At 47.4% G+C, this 24,388-nt stretch overlaps 3 protein-coding genes and 1 long non-coding RNA gene across 6 annotated transcripts in view; 2 read left to right on the forward strand and 2 right to left on the reverse strand.

Annotated features, from left to right (window-relative positions):
• Positions 1 to 2,236, reverse strand: part of DHX8 (DEAH-box helicase 8) — a 36,337-nt gene extending 34,101 nt beyond the window's left edge. For 2 of the 3 annotated variants that reach the window (XR_014518095.1, XM_083469473.1), the window contains exon 1: positions 2,047 to 2,236. Coding sequence is in view for 2 of the 3 variants with exons in the window: in XM_083469473.1 (XP_083325599.1) it covers positions 2,047 to 2,152 (106 nt within the window). In the remaining variant the exon portion in view is untranslated. The remainder of the gene's footprint in view (positions 1 to 2,046) is intronic. The other variant, XM_083469472.1, reaches the window with a different exon arrangement.
• A 1,227-nt stretch (positions 2,237 to 3,463) lies between these two features.
• MLX (MAX dimerization protein MLX) lies at positions 3,464 to 11,809 on the forward strand. Its single transcript, XM_083470270.1, has 8 exons — positions 3,464 to 3,570; positions 5,634 to 5,670; positions 6,366 to 6,455; positions 7,008 to 7,114; positions 7,316 to 7,415; positions 7,770 to 7,869; positions 8,116 to 8,317; positions 10,741 to 11,809. The coding sequence occupies exons 1-8, from the start codon at positions 3,466 to 3,468 to the stop codon at positions 10,795 to 10,797; spliced, it is 798 nt and encodes a 265-aa protein (XP_083326396.1). The 5' UTR covers positions 3,464 to 3,465; the 3' UTR covers positions 10,798 to 11,809.
• An 829-nt stretch (positions 11,810 to 12,638) lies between these two features.
• Positions 12,639 to 22,549, reverse strand: PSMC3IP (PSMC3 interacting protein). Its single transcript, XM_083470303.1, has 8 exons — positions 22,344 to 22,549; positions 20,197 to 20,312; positions 19,208 to 19,297; positions 17,251 to 17,362; positions 16,914 to 17,059; positions 16,284 to 16,337; positions 13,262 to 13,321; positions 12,639 to 13,081 (listed from the first exon to the last, which is right to left on the reverse strand). The coding sequence occupies exons 1-8, from the start codon at positions 22,378 to 22,380 to the stop codon at positions 13,025 to 13,027; spliced, it is 672 nt and encodes a 223-aa protein (XP_083326429.1). The 5' UTR covers positions 22,381 to 22,549; the 3' UTR covers positions 12,639 to 13,024.
• LOC310690906 lies at positions 20,319 to 21,900 on the forward strand. The gene is made up of 2 exons (XR_014518272.1): positions 20,319 to 20,749; positions 21,494 to 21,900. It is a non-coding gene; the product is annotated as an uncharacterized lncRNA (long non-coding RNA).
• Positions 22,550 to 24,388: the final 1,839 nt, after the last annotated feature.

Here is a 24,388-nt window from a genome sequence, read left to right on the forward strand (position 1 = left end):
GAGAGCACAAGGCAGCCCAGCAAATGTGGGGCTTTCGTCCCAGAATCCCCTCACCTCCTTCCTTTACCGACAGACAAAACAAATACAGTTGTATCTCGGGTTACATATGCTTCAGGTTACATACGCTTCAGGTTACAGACTCCGCTAACCCAGAAATAGTGCTTCAGGTTAAGAACTTTGCTTCAGGATGAGAACAGAAATCGTGCTCCGGCGGCACGGCGGCAGCAGGAGGCCCCATTAGCTAAAGTGGTGCTTCAGGTTAAGAACAGTTTCAGGTTAAGAACAGACCTCCGGAACGAATTAAGTACTTAACCCGAGGTACCACTGTATTATTACTACTACTAGTAGTACTACTACTACTATTATTATAATTTATACCCCACCCATCTGGCTGGCTTTCCCCAGCCACTCTGAGTGGCTTCCAACAGAATATTAAAAACACAATAAAACACCAAACGTTAAAAACTTCCCTAAACAGGGCTGCCTGTTCAGATGTCTTCTGAAAGTCAGATAATTGTTTACTTCCTTGACATCTGATGCAAGGGAACTGTTCCACAGGGTGGGTGCCACTACCGAGAAGGCATGGTCCCCTGTAACCTCACTTCTCACAAACTCACGATTTATTTGATTTATATATCACCCTTTATCCAAAGATCCCAGGGCTGCGTACAATGTTAAGAACATAATTTGCACAGCGTAAACCAGTGAGTCACAACCTTTTTTTTTTTGCCATGCCCCGCCTAAACATCTCTAAAATCCTGTGACCTATAATTCTTATTATTCAAACAGTGAACTCCTATTCATGTGGAGGAAGCCTAAAAGGCCATTCACTTGGTCTAAACAAGCTTCCAAAGAACATGGCACCCATGAAAGAGAAAAATAAAAGAACGAAAGCACAGCTGAAGTACTGAGGAAGAAATCATTAAGAAATTGTTAAAATAATAATAATAAATGATAACCTCTCCATTGTCATCAGGTGACTGCCGTGTACATTCTAATTTTAAAAATGTGTATGTCACAATATATATTTGTATACTGTGTATGAGGCCCATAGAACCATAAGAAATGCCAAAAATTCACTGTTAGTAACACATTGGGAAGCATAAATTATAACCATAATAACAGCCCCCTCACATGTTTAAGAAGTCACAGATTATTTATTACTGTTATTGCAGATGACACAACTATGATGGCAGAAAGTGAGGAGGAATTAAATAACCTTTTAATGAGGGTGAAAGAGGAGAGCACAAAATATGGTTTGAAGCTCAACATCAAAAAAACGAAGGTCATGGCCACTGGTCCCATCACCTCCTGGCAAGCAGAAGGGGAAGAAATGGAAGCAGTGAGAGATTTTACTTTCTTGGGCTCCATGATCACTGCAGATGGTGGCAGCAGTCACGAAATTAAAAGACTCCTGCTTCTTGGTAGAAAAGCAATGACAAACCTAGACAGCATCTTAAAAAGCAGAGACAACACCTTGCCGAAAAAGGTCCGTATAGTTAAAGCTATGGTTTTCCCAGTAGTGGTGTACGGAAGTGAGAGCTGGACCATAAAGAAGGTTGATCGCCGAAGAATCAATGCTTTTGAATTCTGGTGCTGGAGGAGACTCTTGAGAGTCCTATGGACTGCAAGAAGATCAAACACATCCATTCTTAAGGAAATCAGCCCTGAGTGCTCACTGGAAGGATGGATCCTGAAGCTGAGGCTCCATACTTTGGCCACCTCATGAGAAGAGAAGACTCCCTGGAAAAGACCCTGATGTTGGGAAAGATGGAGGGCACAAGGAGAAGGGGACGACAGAGGACGAGATGGTTGGATAGTGTTCTCGAAGCTACCAGCATGGGTTTGACCAAACTGCGGGAGGCAGTGGAAGACAGGAGTGCCTGGCGTGCTCTGGTCCATGGGACACGACTAAACGACTAAGCAACAACAACGAATTTGTTTATGTATGTGGACCCCGCCTTTCCCCCCTGACATGGGCTCGAGGCGGCTTACAGATAAAAACAATAACAGCCAATATGACAAAATGGACCCCTCGGAGCCTACCCAGATCCTTGTCGTTGATGCCCAAGTGGTTGTCGAGCTCCGTGCAGACTTTGGAGACCAGGGACAGGTACTCGAGCTTAGCGAGCTCATCCACGGGCTCCGCCATGGCGCCTCCACCGCCCTGCGCCAACCGCGCAGCCTTCGGCCGTCCGACTACCGGCACTTCCGGGGGCGCCTCTACAGCGCAAGGATCATAGAGAATGTGGGCGGGGAGAGGGAAGAAAGAAAACAACCGCAGTCACTTCCGGTTTCCTCTTCCTACGGCGATGCCCCTAGACGTGAGGGGGGAACCATAGAAAAGGACAAGCCTAGACAAGCCCGTCTCGAGATTGGTAACTGCCGTTGAACTGCAAACCCCATCATCCCCCGGCGCTGGTCCCGCTAGCTAGGGATGATGGGAGTCGTAGTCCAATCGGAGCAAGGCTGATTAAGGTTTCCTCTCTAGAGACTGAAGTCTAGAGATGGGTGTTCTGCTCTCAGTATAATTTTTATTTTTGTTCACTCCCCCCTGGGCTGTCCATAGGAATCAGGGGAGAATTGTATTTTTTTATGATTTAACTGTGACCAATCAGCTGGTGTCCCCCCTCAAAAAAAAAAGGACCGGCAAAGAGAGATGTTTCTGCTCCTACTTCCTTGTGATTTCTAATTAAAATAATAAAGATGGTTGGACAGTGTTCTCGAAGCTACCAGCATGGGTTTGACCAAGCTGCGGGAGGCAGTGGAAGACAGGATTGTCTGGCGTGTTCTGGTCCAGGGGGTCACGAAGAGTCGGACATGACTAAACGACTAAACAACAACAACAACAACGTTATTGCAACTGCAACTCAGCTAGTGGTATCCCTGCTATCGATGATCTCGCAGTGCATGGTCACTTTTTTTTTATTAGCAGCTGCATTACATTTTAAAATGATTGCAGGGATCTGTCATGGCCTTTGGCTAGTGCAATAAATTTATTGATGATGATGATGATGAAGAAGGCATGTGTATGTGTGTGTGCATTACATTTTAAAAGGGTTGCAGGGATCTGTCGGGACCTTTGGCTAGTGCAATAAATTTATTGATGATGATGATGAAGATGGTATGTGTATGTGTTTGTGCATTACATTTTAAAATGATTGCAGGGATCTGTCGGGACCTTTGGCTAGTGCAATAAATTTATTGATGATGATGATGAAGATGGTATGTGTATGTGTTTGTGCATTACATTTTAAAATGATTGCAGGGATCTGTCATGGCCTTTGGCTAGTGCAATAAATTTATTGATGATGATGATGATGATGATGATGATGAAGTCTGCGGTGCAGGTGGAAGGAATACGGCAGGGCTTCTGAGTGTGTGTGTAATCTTTCTCCTGGTCATCCGAGCGAACTCCCTTCCAAGAACTGCCCTCCCGCAGCCCTGATTGGGCGACGTCACAGCATGACGCGTGACGCTGTGCCAGACCCGGGGGCGGAGGGGGGGGGAGGGTCTGGAAAGATGGCGGAGCCGCCGAGCGTTTCTCCGGAGAGCTCCTGGACGGCCAGAGTGAGTGAGACCGGGGGAAGGAAGGGCAAGGCGAGCGGGTGGGGACCGAGGCTCAAGCCATGGGGCAGGTCTACGGGACGGGGTGGGTGGGTCCCGGTCGCCTGCTCAGCCAGCAGAACCCGCGAGGCTCTGAAGACAGTGTCTCTGAGCATGTGAAGAATGCCCCTTCCCCACTGGGAAGCAGGCCTGGGGCCTTTTCAGTTTATATAACTTAAAAAAAACACCCCAGGTCAGTGAATAGGGAGAAGTGGGAAGAAAGGCGCTCGCTTGATCGCCTCTGGGGCGGATTTCTCTGGTTACGAAATCAGCTGAGATCTGGGCTTAGTTTAAACGTGGCTTAATGGAGCTGATAAACAACCCCTCCTAATTGCATTAAAAGATGTCAAGGAGACTTAAAAAAAAAAAAAAGCAGCAGTTGGTTCTCCCGGGATTGCATAGCTGTCAACGTTTCCTTTTTTTAAAGGGAAATTCCCTTATTCCTAGATTGATTTCCTCGCCCTCTTTAGTTTTCCTTTCTCCTCCTGTGAAGAGGCTGCTTCCTAATGTTTTAATGTTGTATTTTAATCTTGTTTTTAAATTGTATTTTAATCAACTTGTTTTTATTATTGGTTGTTAGCCGCCCTGAGCCCGGTCTTGGCTGGGGAGGGTGGAGTATAAATAAAATTTATTATTATTATTATTATTATTATTATTATTATTATTATTATTATTATTATTATTATTCCGAGTAGGATTCCTCGCAAGAAAAGGGGAAAAGTTGACAGCTATGGGATTGGCATTCTGGGCTTTCAAGACTCCTCCTGCCCCTTTGACAGCCTGAACTGACCCTACCTCCGAGCTCACAGTGATGGAGCCTTTCCCAGCTGTGGGTTCCTAGATGTTGGACTACAACTCCCATCATCCCTAACTAGCAGGACCAGGTGTCAGGAATGATGGGAGTTGTAGTCCAGCAGCCTCTGGGGTAACCCAAGGTTGGGAAAGGCTGGAGTAAGGAGAGACCCTGTTGAATGTTTGTGTGTATTTGAGCTGCTAAGTGCATAGGAAAAGAGCTGGAAAAGATTATAGTGCCCATTGCTCGTTTTCCGCTGCATTGCAAATGGGCCAGCAGAATGAAAGAGGAGTGAGGCAAGCTCAGCACTGAGCCCTCTGCTCCAAAAGGTCTGAAATTGTGAGGCTCCTGTTTCGGAAACGCTGCCTTAGACCACTGAGCCGTCCCACCTAGTGTTGTTTACTGGCAGCAGCTCTCCAAGATCCATTCTTAGGCCCTGCTGCTGCTGATTCTGGGATAGTTCCCAAAGCTATCCCCTCCCCTCCAGAAGGTGGGAATATTGCTTGTCTCCTATCCAGAGAGGGACGCGGGTGGCGCTATGGGTTAAACCACAGAGCCTAGGATTTGCCGACCAGAAGGTCAGCAGTTCGAATCCCCGCGACGGGGTGAGCTCCCGTTGCTTGGTCTCTGCTCCATCCAACCTAGCAGTTCAAAAGCACATCAAAGTGCAAGTAGATAAATAGGTACCATTCCGGCGGGAAGGTAAACGGTTTTTCCGTGCGCTGCTCTGGTTCGCCAGAAGCGGCTTAGTCATGCTGGCCACATGACCCAGAAGCTGTACACCGGCTCCCTCAGCCAATAAAGCGAGATGAGCAACCCCAGAGTCGGCCACGACTGGACCGAATGGTCAGGGGTCTCTTTACCTTTACCTATCCAGAGGCTGCAATATACAACTTTCAGTTTCCTCCCTTTAGTGCTATAAAATATATGAGGGCAAAAGCAACCTTTCAGGAGGTTGACTTCCTGCATTGTCACTTTGATCTTTCTACAGAGAGTAATTAGGTTTTGAAAAAAATGTTTTAATGGGGGTCAATGGAATGATTTAGTTTTAGTTTTACTTGACGTGAGATAACAGCGTATTTGTTGAACACACCTCTTTGTGCATTCAGCACAGAGGTATCAGTTTTAGAGATGCTTAAGAACCAGCCACAGTTCAAGTAAGACATTGGCATGTCTCTAAAGAAAAAGTTGTCTTATTTCCACCCTCCTCTCTTCTTGTGGCACAACAAACCAGGTTGACTCGACGTTTAGCGACAACGGGCTGGATCCTGGTAAGTGTTTGGTAGCCCCTCTTTCTCATGACTTCTTGGACTGCTTATCGTCTTGCTAAATATCCTTAGCTGCTTTCCCTGCTTCTCCCTGGGCCCTTGTGTTTTAACAGGAGCTATTCCCTTCCTTGGTGGGTTCGTGTTTTGGGGCTACACATTTCAGCTGGGCTTTGGATCCACAAATTTTGACTAGCCATCGTTTGTGGTTGCCACTGACTCTTCCCCTCCCCTCCTCAGACACGCACAGGATTTGGGAAGGACAAGGTCTCCCGTGTTGCCCTTTCGGAAGCGTTCAGCTGGGAACAGAAGGGTTGTGTGAATTTGTGTGCCCCATATTCTTAGCATGGGAGAGGGACGATGCCTCACCTTTGAGCTGGAAGCATGAAGGGACAATTGCGAGGGAGGCAGGCAGTTATGGTGACCTCGTTTGTGGGCCTTTCGTGCCGTACATACACTTACCAGAGATATATATGACGGATCACACCGCTGCATTCGGTTAATGTAGCTTAGCTCCCGGTTGCCCAGTTGCAACCAGTGAATCCCTGCTTCACATAAAAGTGTGCCATCAAAGAAGGAGGACCGAACCCTTTTCTCCCCCTAACTGCAAACGCAGTAGGGTGGATAGAGGGTATTAAGGAGTAAAATTATGTGGAGGATGCACTCTTGTCAGGTCTACTTTGGTGGCGTTTCTCTTTCAGGACTCTTTGTGGAAAGCAGGAGGAAAGGGAGCATTGTATCAAGAGCAAACAGCATCGGCTCCACCAGTGCCTCTTCAGTACCCAACACAGGTATAGCCCACTGGCTTCTCTGTCACTCGTCTCCCAACTGTGAACAGAGTCTCTCACCTGCACCCCTGCATTATTCCTGGGCAGCTGGGAGGCAATCCCTTCCAATTGAAGGGAGTGCCATGGAAGGGAAGAAGAGAGGTATTAAAGGACTACCAAATGGGACATGCAGCTGGTTGGTAATGACTTTTGGAAACTGCACTCCTAGTTTGACATAGCCAAATTCTCGGCTAATCCCTGGCTTTTTTGCAAGGTGTTAACGTCCCATCCCTCCTTCTCAGTGGCCCATGGAAGTGTGAAAATGCAGAGAAAAGGAAGCCCCCCCTAGCAGGGGTGTATTCCCTTTTCATTCCCAGAAAAGGGACCCGAGGCTGGCTTGCGCTTTCACAGCCTGCAAATGGCGATTCTTCCAATATACCGTGCAGTTTTCTCGTCGCAACTTGAGCCTGATGAAATCTTGCGGTGAGGAAGCTGCTGGGCGCCCTCCCCCGCTTCCCTTAGGCCCCTTCCTGCTGCCTTGCCCCTTAGCTGACAAGGCCTGTTTTCCTGCTGCAGATGATGAAGACTCCGACTACCAGCAGGAAGCCTACAAAGAAATCTACAAGGACCGCCGCCGCCGCGCCCACACACAGGCTGAGCAGAAGCGGAGGGATGCCATCAAGGTCAGAAAGTGGGGTGACCTACACATCCATACATGCTCGACGCCCCTTTCTGCCCCCCTGGTATAGCAAGTTTGCACTGCTCCTCCCCCGCAGCAGCCGAGAAAACAAATGGCGGCTGGAGGTGTGCTGACTTAGCTAATCATTTGGGAGGGGACAACCTTGCTTTGTAAGTTTTAACACCGCTCTCCCTCTCTCCTACAGAAAGGCTACGACGATTTGCAGTCAATTGTACCTACCTGCCAGCAGCAGGATTTCTCCATAGGCTCAGGGAAGTTAAGCAAGGCAATTGTGTTGCAGAAAAGTGAGTTGAGGAACTGCTTCGGTGTGTTTGGCTTTTAGTCTTCCTTCCATTTGCACTGTGTGTCTTATTGCTTACTATCCTCTGTCTTATTTCTTGCCAAGCTCCTACTAGTCTTGAAACCTGTTTCATCCTCTGCTCCCTCGCTCTCTTTTTCAGATTATGAAACTCTGAACAGATGTGTCTAACTAGCACTAGTGCCTAAAGGGAGCCTAGCTTCCTTGTCTTCCTCCTAGGGGGAGAGAGAGACTGCAACTTTCCTGAGTTAACAGGGCAGAATAGCCCACAGGTTCTGGTTATGTTTTGAGAAGCCCCTCTGTGGTTGTGTTCTAACCCGCTGGTGTCTTTGCTCCTCAGCCATTGACTATATCCAGTTCTTGCACAAGGAAAAGAAGAAGCAGGAGGAAGAGGTCTCCACGCTCCGGAAAGATGTAATGGCCTTGAAAATCATGAAAATGTAAGGCCCTCTGTTAATGTACACATGCCATTAAGACAGCATGCTTCAGTAGCAGCCGTTCCCACAATATTTATAAGGGACGGAAGTGAACTCCTTAATTGTGAGCGGTCAATTCTATCCTGTTTCTTTGAGCTTTTAGCTTTCCCCGCTGCAACAGCTGCTATAAAACATCCGAGAGTTCAGATAAGCCCTCCATGTCTTTCCAGCCCAATCTGCTTCTCCTAAGCCCACATTTATGCATTTCAGAAACTACGAACAGATTGTCAAAGCTCACCAGGACAATCCTAATGAAGGGAAGAACCAGGTCTCTGACCAGGTGAAGTTCAACGTTTTCCAGGGTATCATGGATTCCTTGTTCCAGTCCTTCAACGCCTCCATTTCTGTGACAAGCTTTCAGGAGCTCTCGGCATGTGTCTTCAGCTGGATAGAAGAGCACTGCAAGCCGCAGGTAATTCCGCAGTTTGAGAGCATGTGGCTAGCCATTTCGTGCAGCAAATACGTGCTTGTTTTGTTCATGTTAACCTCTTTGGAGTCCGTGCTGCCTCCTGCTCAGAGGCAAGCAGGTGGAAATTGAATCGATCAAGGGGTCATGAGATGGATTTCCTTAACTCCTCCTGCTGTTGCTAAGTACCACTCAGTAGCCTATGGCGTTCATCTCTTTGTACAGCTGGAACTGGGTAGATTGAACTCCTGATAGGAGAGAAATGGTTTCCTTATCTTCCACAGCACCTTAATTATGCAAATACTCCCAAGTCAGCAGGGCACTAGAGCAGGGAGCAAAGGGTTAACCCCTTCCACTAGAATGCAGGGGCAAAATCAGAAAAAAAATGGCCTTCTGGAAAAGTATAACGCTTTCAGCCTACGTGGGAGCTGCTTGTCCATCACTGGACTCAAAAAGATGAGGGCTGCTGGCCAGCCTATAGCATGCTCTGCCCCATTCTGACTCAGGAGACAACAGGTCTCTGATCTCATGGACCTCAGTATCCCCAGCTATGGCAGTTCCTAGTCCATCTGCCTCTCCTCTCCCAGTGTCTGATAACTGGTTCATTTAGTGCCCAAGTGGTTTCAGCTGCATAACATCTGAAAACTGAATAAATGCAGCTCTGAGACTCAGGACTGTCAAGAGTAGCTCATACCAGCCTGGTCCCCAGCAGTGAGATGACAAAGTGCTGCGGAAGTGATACAGTTGTGTCCCAATGGACACAACTTCCTCTTGGCTCCTAAGATGTCCCACGCCTGTGATTTTGGCCTTGGCTTTACTGCCTATTGCAGAATTCTGTGACCAGAACATCTCAGTTCTGCACCCACGTTAACATTTACCTAGGTAAATTCACAATTTAGTTTGAACAGTAAGATCTGAGTGTTTTAACTTGCACAGTTTTTTGGAAGGGAGTCGAGATGTGAAGGCAGATATGTATTTATAGAAGATCTCCCCTCCCATTACTAGGAGTCTCATCCATATTTGCTCAATGCTGATAAACTGCTCAACTTTATGAAGCGTTCCCCCGCCCCACCTCAGATCCTCAGGATCCACATCAGGCTTTGATTACCAGCACTTTATGCAGGATGATAAGGAACTTGACAAATGGCTCCTCCTCCAACTGTTGTGTAGTATTTGCTTATAAAAAAGATTTATATACTGCTAACTCATATAGAAGGGATGCGGGTGGCGCTGTGGGTTAAACCACAGGGCCTAAGACTTGCCGATCAGAAGGTTGGCGGTTCAAATCCCCGCAACGGGGTGAGCTCCCGTTGCTCAGTCCCTGCTCCTGCCAACCTAGCAGTTCAAAAGCACTTCAAGTGCAAGTAGATAAATAGGTACCGCTCCAGCGGCAAGGTAAACGGCATTTCCGTGTGCTGCTCTGGTTCACCAGAAGCGGCTTAGTCATGCTGGCCACATGACCTGGAAGCTGTACGCCGGCTCCCTCGGCCAATAAAGCGAGATGAGCACCACAACCCCAGAGGCAGCCACGACTGGACCAAATGGTCAGGGGTCCCTTTACCTTTTAACTCATATAGCAAATGTCTAAGCTACATACAGCAAACATAAAATCAGAAGGAACTCGCCAATCACATAAAATCCACCCACCCAAGGAAGTCGTCTAAAAAGATGTGATGTTTCTTGGCTGATCTCCATCGCGAGGGCATTCCACATTGTTGGATCAGCCATGCTGAATTTTTTCACAGATAACGACAGCCCTCATTCACTTGAGAGACAGTTACAGTGGTGCCCCGCAAGACGAATGCCTCGCAAGATGGAAAACTCGCTAGACGAAAGAGTTTTCCGTTTTGGAGGTGCTTCGCAAAACGAATTTCCTATGGGCTTGCTTCGCAAGACGACAATGTCTTGCGAGTTCCTGCTGGTTTTTTTCCCTCCCCCCCCCTTTTTTCTAAGCCGCTAAGCCGCTTATCAGCTGATCTGATCAGCAGATAAGCCGCTAAAAGCCGCTAATAGCGCTAATCCGTCAATGGGCTTGCTTCGCAAGATGAAAAAACCGCTAGACGAAGAGAATCACAGAACGGATTCTTTTTGTCTTGCAAGGCACCACTGTAATGGCATTCCACCAGTAGGTCTCAGCGATTAAACAGGGACATAAGGGGAAACCCAGCCAGATGGGCGGGTTATAAACAATTATTATTATTATTATTACTACTACTACTACTATGTCTCAGGTGGTCCTTAGGGTAAGGTGCAAGACTGTGGTGTCCCTGTTAAGAGGTTGATGATTCCCATGGGTCAGGAGCCTGAAAACTAAGGGTTCTGGTTTAATTCCATCCAGGCTAGTTTTCCCTGTCTTCCCAGCCCTACCAAAGAATACCCTTTAACCTGAACCAGCTTCTTACGAATTCCTATGGACTTTCCCCTCCTAGACCCTACGGGACATTGTGATTGGCGTCCTGCAACAACTGAAGAGCCAGCTCTACTGACCACACTTGGGCACCCCAGGAGGGGTGTCTTGTAGCCTGGCGCTCTGTAGCCAAGAGGCTATTCCTGCCCGTACTTCCTCTTCAAGCTTTTTTGGAGGGCTATTTGATTGTATTGACCTCTGAAACCCTTCTCTCGGCCTCCTTATGTGAGCAGGAAAGAAATTAGCTGTCTGTTCATGAGGATCAGTCGCTGCGGTCTCGCTCTTTCAAGCCTCGGCCCTGATGTGTTCTTCATGTTGACCTAGCTTGTCTGATAAAAACCCATCTGCAACGCACAGTCCTAGGGTTTGATTGTGAGCAAAGTTCCTTTCCTAAGGGTAGGCAAGTACCAGGACTCAAGCTCTCTTCCAGCCTTCGCTTCACCTCAAATCAAGAGCAGACGCTCTTAAATTCTCAGTACACATAAGGCTTTGGTCTAAGTGGCATTAACTTGGTGTGGACACTTTAAAACAGAGCCCCCTCTCTATTGTGTTTTATTCAGACACCCAATTTACACACCCAGATGCCTTAGCCCAGCATTTAGTTTGGGCTACTAAGGGCTGTGACCTGAACAAGTTATGCAATAAATGGGTGTGTTTTGCATACATGATGTATTCTGCTTGCAGTGCAGAAGGGCAATAAGCCATGCTAACACTGAAGCCTTGCTCTCCAATTCCAGCTTCTGTAATTGTTTGACCGGGTCACAATACCGTTTGCCTTCAGTACCACAGATTGAGAGAGGCTGGCAAGGCTTACATGGCAGGGGAAGCCTTTTCAGCCCCCTCGGAGCCCCCCCAGTTTCTAAAAATGCAGCAAAAGTGAGCCTAAGCCAACCCTCCTCTGCAGCTTCTGCTTTCTGTTCTGTAGCTACAAAGAAGGAGGGTCCCCTGTCCTTTTATAAGCACCACTTTCTAGATCTGCTGCTGGCTGGTGGATAAGGACTCGCTTAGACAGACCTCACTTGTGAAAATGAAAACTATTTTTTTATATCATGACAAGCAATTCTAATAAATTTTGCTAAGTGTTTGAATGACTGGAGTGTGCTTGCCTGTTTGTTTTCAGCCACGCATAGCCAAAGCTAAATTTTAGAAACCGGCTTCTCCAACACACTGACACATCCATCTCTGAATACCTTGAGAGTTCCAGCACTCAAGTTATTCCAGCATTTTTCTCTTCTCGTTGAGATCTGGAACGATCATCTAGACCCCCAAGTGTTACTTGCGCAAGTCAGGCTGTCTTAGGCTAAAAACACAACAGCCTTTTAAGTCAGGGGTCGGCAACGTGCAGCCCATGGGCCGGGGCCGGCCCATGAAGATCATTTTACCGGCCCACGAGCTGCCCCCGAACTGAGCTGCCCACTCACTGAATCCCCTGCGTGCTGCGCTAAATCGGCACAGCGCAGTGACTCACAAGCGGTGCTGGAAATCACATCTGCGCACAAACAGATACCGGAAATCACTTCTGTGCCTGCCCAGACACTGAAAATTGCTTCTGCGCATGTGCGGTTTTCGGCGTCTGGGCATGCACAGAAGTGATTTCCAGTGCCGCGGACATGTGCAGATGCGATTTCTGGCATAGCGCTGCCCTGGTCCAACCCACGGACAATCTCCGCAGGCGTGATCTGGCCCATGGCTGGTAAGCCTTGCCGACCCCTGTTTTAAGCAAACAAACATATGCTGCTCTGAAAAAAACATTTCTATGGTTAAAATCTCAAAGGAACCTTCCTGAGGTATCTCAACCACATATGTCTATGGCTAAGCCAATTTTAAAATATATATTCAGCCACCCTTCCCCATGCATAAATAGTCTAGACGAAACACAAGTTCCCCAAAGCAGACAGAAGCAGCAATAAACACAGAATGCAAAGGAGCTGGGTGGGTTTAATATGCACAACACACCATCTATACAGAATGCAGGCTGTTTACAAACAGAGAAAAATGATACAGCCTTCAGAGTTAATTCAAGTATTTTATTTTGTGTCCCGCACCCCACCCCCAGACAATTTTCTCAAGTGCTTATCAGCAGTCCTGTGTAGTGAGACTAACAGCTTTAAGAACAAAATGGCAATTAGCCTGACATGCCAGGGGAGAGGTGCCGGAACTAAGAAATAATAGTGCAGTAGGCAGGGTCTGCTTCTCTCCATTCAACGCAAACGTAGTTTCAAAAATATACAGCAATGTGGAATATGTAGGACTGAAACTTGAGTGCTAGGTAGGTGACAGTTTCATAAAACAGGAAGCCCTTGGGTTCAGGCGGTGGGTAAAGTAACATTGAAATCTTCATCTGTCTCAATGCCAACTTCCTCCTGCACAAAGGACAACACAGACTCCTTAAGATGCAGGGCAGGCAAACAGAAGCATCCTATATCCCACCTCTGTGCAGTAGTTGGACTAGTGCATTATGGGAGCTCGCCGAGAAAAGCCTGCTCAGCCCACTGTTATGTGGCCATGTCATTCAGTGGCAGGTGGGTTGGGTTTGTACTCACAAAGAATTGCTTCTTGCTTTTGGGGTAGCCTTCCAGGATCGCGTCAAGTAGCTCCGTCGCCTGTTGAGAGAGTCAAGGCACATACTTGGCTACTTGGCCCTTCAACCAAGACAGAATTATACCAGAGTGTTGGTAGACAGAAGCAAGCCCTCTTGATGGTACAGACAAAAATTACCAAAAAAAGGATGAGCCTAAATATTTCAGGAGCCATGGTTGAGTTTACAGGTTGTAGCTGGGAGGAACAATGGCAGCAAGCTATTCCGTATTTCTCAACCTCTTGAAGAACACGCTCCTCAGAGTACTTAGTAGTACAGAATACAACAGTCTGGTATGATTAGAGATGGGAAGCATAGCTGTCAACCTTCCCTTTTTTTTGCAGGAAATTCCCTTATTCCAGTACCATTCCCTGCTGCCTCCCGCTGCTATCCCAGATTGTTAGGTATCCCGTAGACTGTCCCTGGGACAGGTGAGGCTGCTGATCCCTTATTTTTGAGGCTGCTGATCCCTTATTTTCAAATCTGAAAGTTGACAGCTATGATGGGAAGGCCTGGAAAAAACCCGGAAAAAATGGGGGGGGGCACCCCCCGTTTTTTTCTAGAAAAAATTAAAAAAAAAGTGTGTGAAATATTCAAACTATATTGAACTGTTCCCCCAATTTTTCTGGGGTTTTTCTAGGCCTTCCAATCTCTGGGTATGATCCTGACTTACCATTCTGGAGACCAGATTCAGAAGTAATGCTGATCCAAACAATGGTTTTGCTCCTGGTAGTGTGGAAGGAGCAAGGAAGGATCAAATCAGCTGTGATTTTCTAAACGTACATCAGCACACTTGCGGGATCATGCTAAACCATGTTTTAGCTTAGTATTATAATGCTGAGCCAATGGGAAATACAAAAGGTCTAAACCTCATATCCATCTTGAAACTTGAAATTCCTGGGCATTCTCTTTTAAAAAACCAGAACCTGTTGTTTTGTTCAGCAGACTACAGTGACTAAAGCTAGAATTAAGATTTAGCTCAAAATACAAAAGAGAGCCAATTGGACTGTCTGGTACAGCGCTCAGCCACAAACCTCAAAGGAGTTATAAGGAAACAAACTGAAGAAAAGCGATTTCATAAGCAAATAACTATTCACGTGTGTGGACAAGATCCTCAGCAAGGAAGGCATGGTGCAAACCACAGCCCCTCATAGCTCCCACCACAGATTAGCAAGTGTTCAACAGAAAGCACAATCCCAGGAACATTAAACATAATGAGCTAGAATTTTCAAGAATGTTCAGCCTGCAATCCCATTGAACTCATCAGGACCAACAGACAGAATCAAACAGGCAAACTTACAAAGGAGAAACTGATGAAATCTTTCAATTAAGAGACATCTCTCATTACTTCTGGGGTTCTGATCTCTGGAAAGGGTATCTAGAAACTTCTCCCTCCTAACTTGCAACCCGATTAAACTGGGCAACCAAGTGGATCTGCATTTGAACATTGTAGGGCCTTGCTTTTTCGTTTTTACAGACTTGCGTAGCACCTATCACATGTGTATAGCATTTTCTATGCACCTCTGGATGGATGAAGTTACAGAACTAAACAACTGTTGGCATCCGTCTCTCAAGAGAGGGACAATGGAGTGCACCTCTGGGGATGAAGTGAAACCTCTGCATCAGCGGCACCAAAGTAACCTGAGCTCATGGGCAGCCCAGATGACAAGATCCCCCTCTCGACCTTGCTGATGTGGTCCGAAAGAAAATAGAGCATCACATTCAGCACCAGCTTGGCTGCAGGAGTTGCAGGAAGGAGGCGTACAAGGTGGCGCCCAACCGTCTTAGGGACTCCACTCTGGATTTGTGTGGGGTTTGCTATTTAGCATTTTCTTCTCCTGCAGATACCTTGCAAGGCAGCAGAGGTTTAGGATCAGAGCTTTCCTTCTCCTAGGTGGGCTACTGTCAGGGAACTGCCATCGGAAGGACGGGAGGTGGAAGGGCTCACACAGGTTGGGAGAGACTCAGCAGCGGAAGAGGGAACCAGCAGGGGGAGACGAGGTGATCCGAGGGAAAGTGAGCAGGAGGGATGGCTCAGGGAGACTTCCAGCGAGGGTAGTGGGGAGGTTTCAGGACCTCCTGTAGGGACACCCACCCCTCGCTGGAAACTGTCACGCAGAGAGTCCAGAAGACGTGTTTCCGTTAAGGAGCTTTTATGTTGGAAGAGATTTCGAAAGCAACCACTTTCGGAATCTGCCAGCGACTGACGGAGCCATGCTTAAGGGGCTCCGTTACAGACAGAGGTTTGCGGACTTGAGCAAACTCTGAGGGATTTGGATTTTACGCACAAGCAGCTCATCATCCCATCACAGCTACCTTTACAGGTGGACGAGCCCCATCTGCCCCTCACTTCTCTCTGCAGCACGTGCAGAAACCACCTTCTTGACCGCTGAACCCACTACAGTCATACCTCGGATTGCAGACGCTTCAGGTTGTGTGTTTTCGGGTTGCGCGCCGAACCCAGAAGTACCAGAATGGGTTACTTCCGGGTTTCAGCGCTCGCGCATGCACAGAAACACTATATCGTGCTTTGCACGTGCGCAGAAGCGCCGAATCACGACCCGTGCATGCACAGACGCGGCACTGCAGGTTGTGAACGTGCCTACCGCACAGATCACATTCGCAACCCGAGCATCCACTGTATTTTGTCCGCACAATCCGACGGAACCTGTCTCTGCATGCAGGGGAAGTCCCTAACTCACAGAGGGTTTGAGACCAATTGGCCATTCTCGCCTGTTTTAGCTGGCCAGTTGAAGCCATTCCTGGCATGTGGCCACTGTCGCACGCTGACATCTTCTAAGAGCCACAGGTAAGACCTGAGTAAAGGGTGGGGACCCAAGGTGGGCACACTACTCCAACATGACATGTATGGGGTGTTTTGGGAGGGGTAGTACCACTGATCTAAACAATAGTATTTTTAAAATTGCCCTTGGGGCTGTGCGCACCACTTATTCTTTCCATCCTATATGAAAGACAAGTTTCCTTACCATTCTCTTCCGGCGACGCCATTCCCTGCAATACAACTTCTTTTCATTGTACACCTGCAACAAGCAAAAGGAAAACAATTCTTACACTCAGTCCCCAACACAATGGCCACTAATGCAGCCGGCTATGATGTGAGAACCAAAACCACAACAATTGTGTTGGACAGTGTGTGCACAAGCTTTCTGTGTGGGAAAGAATCCCAGAAATGGCAGGCAGCTGTGCTTTTACAGAGGGGACTTGTGAGTAAGGACATCCATAGTACAAAAATTGCTTTGGTGAAATTCTAAACAAGCCCCACAGCTAAAAGGCTCCTGATAACATGTGCTCACTGGTTGCCTTGATTTGATTAAATGCCAGACAACTCCAGACAAATCAACATTTATCCCCATTTGAATGCTCTAGGTACAGGATGAGTGCTGGGACTGCCCAGATCCCAGGAAGAGTAATAAACAAATGACAGTATGCATTTTGGAGTTCTCCCATCCTTTGGTGTTTGAGGCTAGCTGAAAATTCAGCAGCGCTAGGGGCCCTGCGTATGGCTGGCAGAGCTTGGCAGGGCACCCAGAAAGAACTATACCTGTCTGGACTGTGCCAGTCTCCACTATTGGCCTCTCCCTTGGCAGCTCCATTACCTTTTCTTTCTCCTCAGGAGTCACATGATTGGCAGCAGATTTAATTCGCTCCAGTTTCTCTGTATAATTGGCACAATCTTTTTTTAACTCTTCAATCTCCTTAACCATCTCTGGGGTTGTCATAGAGCCCTTCAGTTCTTTCAGTTCTGGAATGGAATTGCTAGTTACAACATCTGAGATGGCATCGGTCAGTGGGAAGGACTCTAAGGCATTCTGTGTACTATGGCTCAGATACAAACATTTCACAAAGGCTCCATACTGTTCAAGTGCTCACTCGCACATGCACTCACTCAGCAAAGGCTAGCACAGCAGATGGACTGAACCTGCCTCAACACACCTGATTCCATATGACGACAGTTCTGTTGGAGGGTCTGTACTTTGCAAGACAGTTCCGAAATCTCATTGTCCAGGCCTTTGAGCTCTGAGTCATTCACACTACCAAAGCGATCCTGCGTGACCAAAGACGTGAGGGTTATTAAGACCAATAATAAGGGTTATTAAGACCAATTAAGAGGGTTATTAAGACCAATAATAAGACCAATAATAAGACCAATGGGACAGAGGATAAAATTGCTACCATGTCACAAACTCTACTTCCCTGTCCAGAAATTATGAGGTGAGACAAGTATTGAGGATGGTGAATCCGAGGAAGGCGGCTGGACCTGATGGCATCACCGGAAAGGTGTTGAAGGGCTGTGCGGATCAGCTGGCGAGGGTCTTTACTAAGATCTTCAACAAGTCCTTACACCAGTCTATTGTCCCACCCTGCCTGAAGTCGTCAACTATTGTCCCTCTGCCTAAAAAATCCACAATCAGTAGTTTGAATGACTACAGACCAGTTGCACTGACTCCAATCATCATGAAGTGTTTTGAGAAACTGGTGCGTCGTCATATTATTTCCTGTCTTCCATCAACTTTTGACAACTACCAGTTTGCATACAGGGCAAATAGATCCACAGAAGACGCTATCACCACCACTCTCCATGCTGCTCTGTCCCATCTGGAGCAGCCGGGGAATTATGTGAGACTGCTGTTTGTGGATTTTAGCTCTGCTTTTAACACTATCCTCCCCCATAGACTGGTGTCCAAGCTAGAGACGATTGGACTCCCCAACTCCACCTGTCTCTGGGTTTTGGATTTTTTGTCAGAACGTTCTCAGAGGGTTAGAGCAGGGTCACATGTGTCCACAGCCCTTAGCCTTAACACCGGCTCACCACAGGGTTGCGTGTTGAGTCCCCTGCTCTATGCTCTCTATACGTATGACTGTTCAGCCATCCACTCCAGCAACAAAATCATCAAGTTTGCTGATGATACTACGGTGGTGGGGCTCATTTCAGGAGGGGATGAGTCCGCCTATCGGGACGAGGTGGAGCGGCTCTGTGTTTGGTGTGGAGAGAACAATCTGGTTCTTAATACGGCTAAGACCAAGGAATTGGTGGTGGATTACAGGAAAAAAAAGGCGGACATTCAGCCCTTGTATATCAACGGGGAACGGGTGGAGAGGGTGGCGGAATTCAGGTTTTTGGGAGTGATTATGGATCAGGGCATGACTTGGAGCGCAAATACCACTGCTCTGGTGAAGAAGGCCCAGCAGAGAATTTATTTCCTCAGACTTTTAAAAAAGAACAATCTGAGTGAGAGACTGCTGGTGTCCTTCTACCGAGGCTCCATAGAGAGCATACTTACATACTGTATTTGTGCTTGGTTCTCCAGTTGTACAGCTAGGGAGAGGAAGGTGCTCCAGAAGGTCATAACCACAGCCCAAAGGATTATTGGGCACCCTCTTCCACCTTTGGAAGAACTGTACGGTTCCCGTTGCCTTAGGAAAGCAAACAACATCCTGCAGGATCCATCTCACCCGGGATACAGTCTGTTTGCACTACTGCCTTCTGGCAGGAGGTATAGAAACATCAAGTCAAGGACAAATAGACTGAAAAATAGTTTCTATCCAAGAGCTGTGGCCTTGTTGAATGCTGTAACTCGATAGTGAGACCTGGGAGTTTGATGGGGGCGGGGGTGGGGGTGGTTGGAAGGTGGTTTGTTTGGTTGTTGCTGTTGTTTTGTTTTTGTTTTTAAGGGATGGCATCCAATTTCGTTGCACTGGTGCAATGTTGCACTAGTGTAATGACAATAAAGAATCTATCTATCTATCTATCTATCTATCTATTACATTTCACTTATGGAATTTGAGTTTCCTACACAGTTGTCATTGAAAATCTTTTTAATAGTTTGCTTCAGTTACTGGTGTGAGCAAATATTTACTTTCCATAGAACTTGAAAGGCATTTCCCTTACCTGATCTGGAAAATAAATTTTTTGCTTTCCGTACACTTTCTCTTTGATCTTCCCTTGTTGAGCCAACTGTTCTAGTGCCTTCACTACAGCCTAAAGAAACAAGAGAAGGAATGGACTGAGGAAAATAATAATATTCACAAGATATCTGTGAAGTGGACAGACTGATCTTCTGTATGTGCATCTAAGTATCTTTGTCAAGCAACAAAAACTGAAAATTATAACTTTGAGGACTCCCCTTCCCACAAGATACTTGCATATCAAAGGAGACTTACTAAACACGAATTCTAAAGTCCAGCATGATACAGTACTTGACAACTCACATCGCTATCTACTAGTAGCCAGGAAAAAATCAGTAAGCTGTGAAAGTGGGAAGAGCTGTAGAGCCCAATATCCTAGGAAGCACAGAGTGAGATTTTTTACAGCCAGCCTCCCATGCTGCAATGTCACTACACTGTATATAAGTGTATAAACTGCTGCTGTAAGCAGACAAAGCTTAGCTGAATTTATAACTTGTATAGGGAAACAAGTATATATCTCTGTCAGTCAGTTACCACTCAATGTGCAGCATTGTGAAGTTCAAAATATTTGTCAGATTTGCTTAAAATCAAGACAATATCAAACTAGGAATACCCAATACAGTGGTACCTCGGGTTAAGTACTTAATTCGTTCCTGAGGTCCGTACTTGACCTGAAACTGTTCTTAACCTGAAGCACCACTTTAGCTAATGGGGCCTCCCACTGCTGCTGCACCGCCGGAGCACGATTTCTGTTCTCATCCTGAAGCAAAGTTCTTAACCTGAAGCACTATTTCTGGGTTAGCGGAGTGTGTAAACTGAAGCATATGTAACCTGAGGTACCACTGTATAATCGGGGGCCTTTGAAAGGTATACAGAGTGTGCTTAGCTTTTGAAAGATGTTGCACATGTCTATTTTGCGCTAATGGTGGATGAGACAGCCCCCACACCGTCACCTCTAAGATCTTCTCTCACCGTCTTGCCCAGGCCATGCTCTCGTTGTAAGTTGCCAAAGGCATCCTGAGCACTGTGAGGCCGGTTCTGCTCCTGGAGGTAACGCAGTAGGATGGCAGCTGCACCTTCTCCAGCTCCTTTGAAAACAGAAAGCAGTAGTGTGACTCAACGCGCTCTACGTGGGGCTACCTTTGAAGGTGACCCGGAAACTGCAATTAATCCAGAATGCAGCAGCTAGACTGGTGACTGGGAGTGGCCACCGGGACCACATAACACCGGTTCTGAGAGATCTGCATTGGCTCCCAGTACGTTTCCGAGCACGATTCAAAGTGTTGGTGCTGACCTTTAAAGCCCTAAACGGCCTCGGTCCTGTATACCCGAAGGAGCGTCTCCACCCCCATCGTTCAGCCCGGACACTGAGATCCAGCGCCGAGGGCCTTCTGGCGGTTCCCTCACTGCAATAAGTGAGGTTACAGGGAACCAGACAGAGGGCCTTCTCGGTAGTGGCGCCCGCCCTGTGGAACGCCCTCCCATCAGATGTCAAAGAGATAAACAACTACCTGACATTCAGAAGGCATATTAAGGCAGCCCTGTTCAGGGAAGTTTTTAATATTTAACGCTGTACTGTTTTTAACACTTGATTGGGAACAGCCCAGAGTGGCTGGGGAAACTCAGCCAGATGGGCGGGGTATAAATAATAAATTATTATTATTATTATTATTAAAGAAAGAGGAGCATGGGGATGGGGAGAGAAAGCAAAATTTAAGGCAATTCCATCAAGAGTGCAGGCCTTTCTATTGCTGATGACAGCAACTTGGGAAGAACTGTGGTGGGAAAGAATAGTAGGGATCCTCAGTATGGGCCATGTTCATATAGGAAGAAAAACTGGCGGTTAACAAACATGTATTGATGCATTCTCCCCCCTCCCCCGGTTTTAATGTGTCAATGTGAGTTTTTCTGTTTCTTTGTTGGCAAGTTGCTTTGGGTTGCCCCCAACTAATAATAAGAACACAGAGAGAGGACTGAGGGCTTCCATTCTTGGTTCAGCCCATCCCAAGGGCCTGCTCCAGCATCACATGAACAGACCCAGATCCTGCGATGATCAGTATACCTGAAGGAGCGTCTCCACCCCCATCGTTCTGCCTGGATGCTGAGGTCCAGCGCAGGGGGCCTTCTGGTGGTTCCCTCATTGTGAGAAGCAAAGCTACAGGGAACCAGGCAGAGGGCCTTCTCGGTAGTGGCGCCCGCCCTGTGGAACGCCCTCCCATCAGATGTCAAAGCGATAAACAACTACCTGGCATTCAGAAGACATCTTAAGGCAGCCCTGTTCAGGGAAGTTTTTAATGTGTGACATCTTAGCGTATTTTTGGTCTTTGTGGAAGCCGCCCAGAGTGGCTGGGGAAACCCAGCCAGATGGGCGGAGTACAAATAATTTTTTTTTATTTTTATGATCACCACCTGAGGCCCTTCTCTGTGCACCCCCTTCCTTGAGAGATAAGGAGAGTGGCAACATGAGAACGGGGCCTTTTCTGCGGCAGCTCCCCTTTTGCGGGACACTCTCTCTGGGTAGGCTTGCCGGACGCCGTCATCGTACATCTTTAGGCGCCGGGTGAAAATGTCCTTGTTTATTTATTGAATTTATATACCACCCTATACCCGGAGGTCTCCAAACCTCCTCCTCATAACCAGGCCTTTGGCTGATTAAAGGAGGGTTTGCTTTTGTTCCTTTTTACATATTTCGATTTCCTTTGTTGTTGTTCTATTTATTTACTTATCATTATTATTAGTTGGTAAGGCGCCCTGCGGCCCTCAGATGAAGAACGGTATACAAATGCAATGAATAATAATAATAATAGTAGTAGTAGTAGTAATAGTAATCGCCACGCAGCCTCTGCGGCCTTCCAGAAAACGGGAGAATTGGCGCCTGAAGGAAGGCAAGAAGCAGGTAACGGGTCTCCGGACACACCGCCAGAAGAGGCCCGGATCCGGACTCCGCGGGCGAGGGAGGCCCGGCCGTTGCCTAGCAACGCCAAGGACCGGAGGGAGGAGGGAAGGCCCGAGCCGCGGCCTAGAGGCGGCGACGCGCAAGCACGCTCGCGCTCATTCTCTCCCCACCCCCTCCGCCTTCCCCTCGCTTCCCCACGTTCTCCCCACCCTCACTGCCTTACCTGCAGCTCCCTCCCGGGTTTTCCCTGCTCCGCTCATCCTGGCCACGGCGGAGACCCCCCTACCGGAAAAACCCGGAAGCGGAAGCTTGCCGCTAAGAGGGCGGGAAGGCGGGCGCAGTGGAAACCATAGAACTATACCTGTGGGTGGATAGGCCCTGCCCCGCTTCCGGGAGCGCGTCCGGGCCAGGAAAGGGAGGGCGTACTGGAAACCATGGAGCTATAATGGTAGAGGGATAAGCACGGTGTGGCTTCCGGGCTCGCGGGAGTAAACAAGGAATCATAGAATCATAGAGTTGGAAGAGACCACAAGGGCCATCGAGTCCAACCCCCTGCCAAGCAGGAAACACCATCAGAGCACTCCTGACATATGGTTGTCAAGCCTCTGCTTAAAGACCTCCAGAGAAGGAGACTCCACCACACTCCTTGGCAGCAAATTCGAACAGCTCTTACTGCAGTTTTTGCGGGGTAGAAATGCAGTTTTTGCGGGGTAGATGCAGCTGGGATGAGATCAGTCTACATCCCAATCCCAAAGAAGGGCCGTGCCAAAGAATGCTCCAACTACCGCACAATTGCACTCATTTCACACGCTAGCAAGGTTATGCTTAAAATTCTACAAGGAAGGCTCAAGCAGTATGTGGACCGAGAACTCCCAGAAGTGCAAGCTGGATTTAGAAGAGGCAGAGGAACCAGAGACCAAATTGCAAACATGCGCTGGATTATGGAGAAAGCTAGAGAGTTCCAGAAAGACATCTACTTCTGCTTCATTGACTATGCAAAAGCCTTTGACTGTGTCGACCACAGCAAACTATGGCAAGTTCTTAAAGAAATGGGAGTGCCTGATCACCTCATCTGTCTCCTGAGAAATCTCTATGTGGGACAAGAAGCTACAGTTAGAACTGGATATGGAACAACTGATTGGTTCAAAATTGGGAAAGGAGTACGGCAAGGCTGTATATTGTCTCCCCGGTTACTTAACTTATATGCAGAATTTAAAAGCAGAGACATCACCTTGCCAACAAAGGTCCGTATAGTTAAAGCTATGGTTTTCCCAGTAGTGATGTATGGAAGTGAGAGCTGGACCATAAAGAAGGCTGATCGCCAAAGAATTGATGCTTTTGAATTATGGTGCTGGAAGAGACTCTTGAGAGTCCCATGGATTGCAAGAAGATCAAACCGGAAATCAGGAAGGAAATCAGCCCTGAGTGCTCACTGAAAGGACAGATCCTGAAGCTGAGGCTCCAAGACTTTGGCCACCTCATGAGAAGACTCCCTGGAAAAGACCCTGATGTTGGGAAAGATGGAGGGCACAAGGAGAAGGGAACGACAGAGGACGAGATGGTTGGACAGTGTTCTCGAAGCTACCAATATGAGTTTGACCAAACTGCGGGAGGCAGTGGAAGACAGGAGTGCCTGGCGTGCTCTGGTCCATGGGGTCACGAAGAGTCGGACACGACTAAACGACTAAACAACAACAAAGCACTGTCTGGCTTCCGGGCTCACGGGGAGTAAAGAAGGAGAAATGCAGTTTTTGCGGGGTAGATGCAGCTGGTGGCTTCGGCAAGGAATCGGTAAACCTGCCTGCTCGCAAAAGGGCAGCCACGGAGACAAGAAAGTTCTGGCTCTTCAGGGAGTTGATGCTACAATTTCAAAAGGAGTTTAGAATGATTTACAAGGCTGGGCTGCACTGATTCCTGTTGTCTTTAATAAATTCTGGCAGCATTGGGATTATTATTCTAATTTGCACGAAAGTAACCATTTGATCCATGGCAAGGCGAGGAGAAAGGAATTTAAAGGGTTGTTTATTTTAAAAAACCTTTATTAACCAGTACACTTTGTGGTAGTCAGAATGCAAGTGCGGCCAAGACTTATTCCAAAACCTGCCACCTTGCTTGTCACAGACGGCAGTTTGTTAAACCTTTCCCTGACCTATAAGATTGGGCCCTCATTAATGCGAATCAACCCCCAGAATCTGTTCTATTTACGTTGATGTTGTCATACCGCTCTATTGATTCAATGTCTGCACTTTTCTTATAATGAATATCGTT

Source organism: Podarcis liolepis, assembly GCF_965112155.1.
Source record: "Podarcis liolepis genome assembly, chromosome: 13".
Lineage (NCBI taxonomy): Eukaryota > Metazoa > Chordata > Lepidosauria > Squamata > Lacertidae > Podarcis > Podarcis liolepis.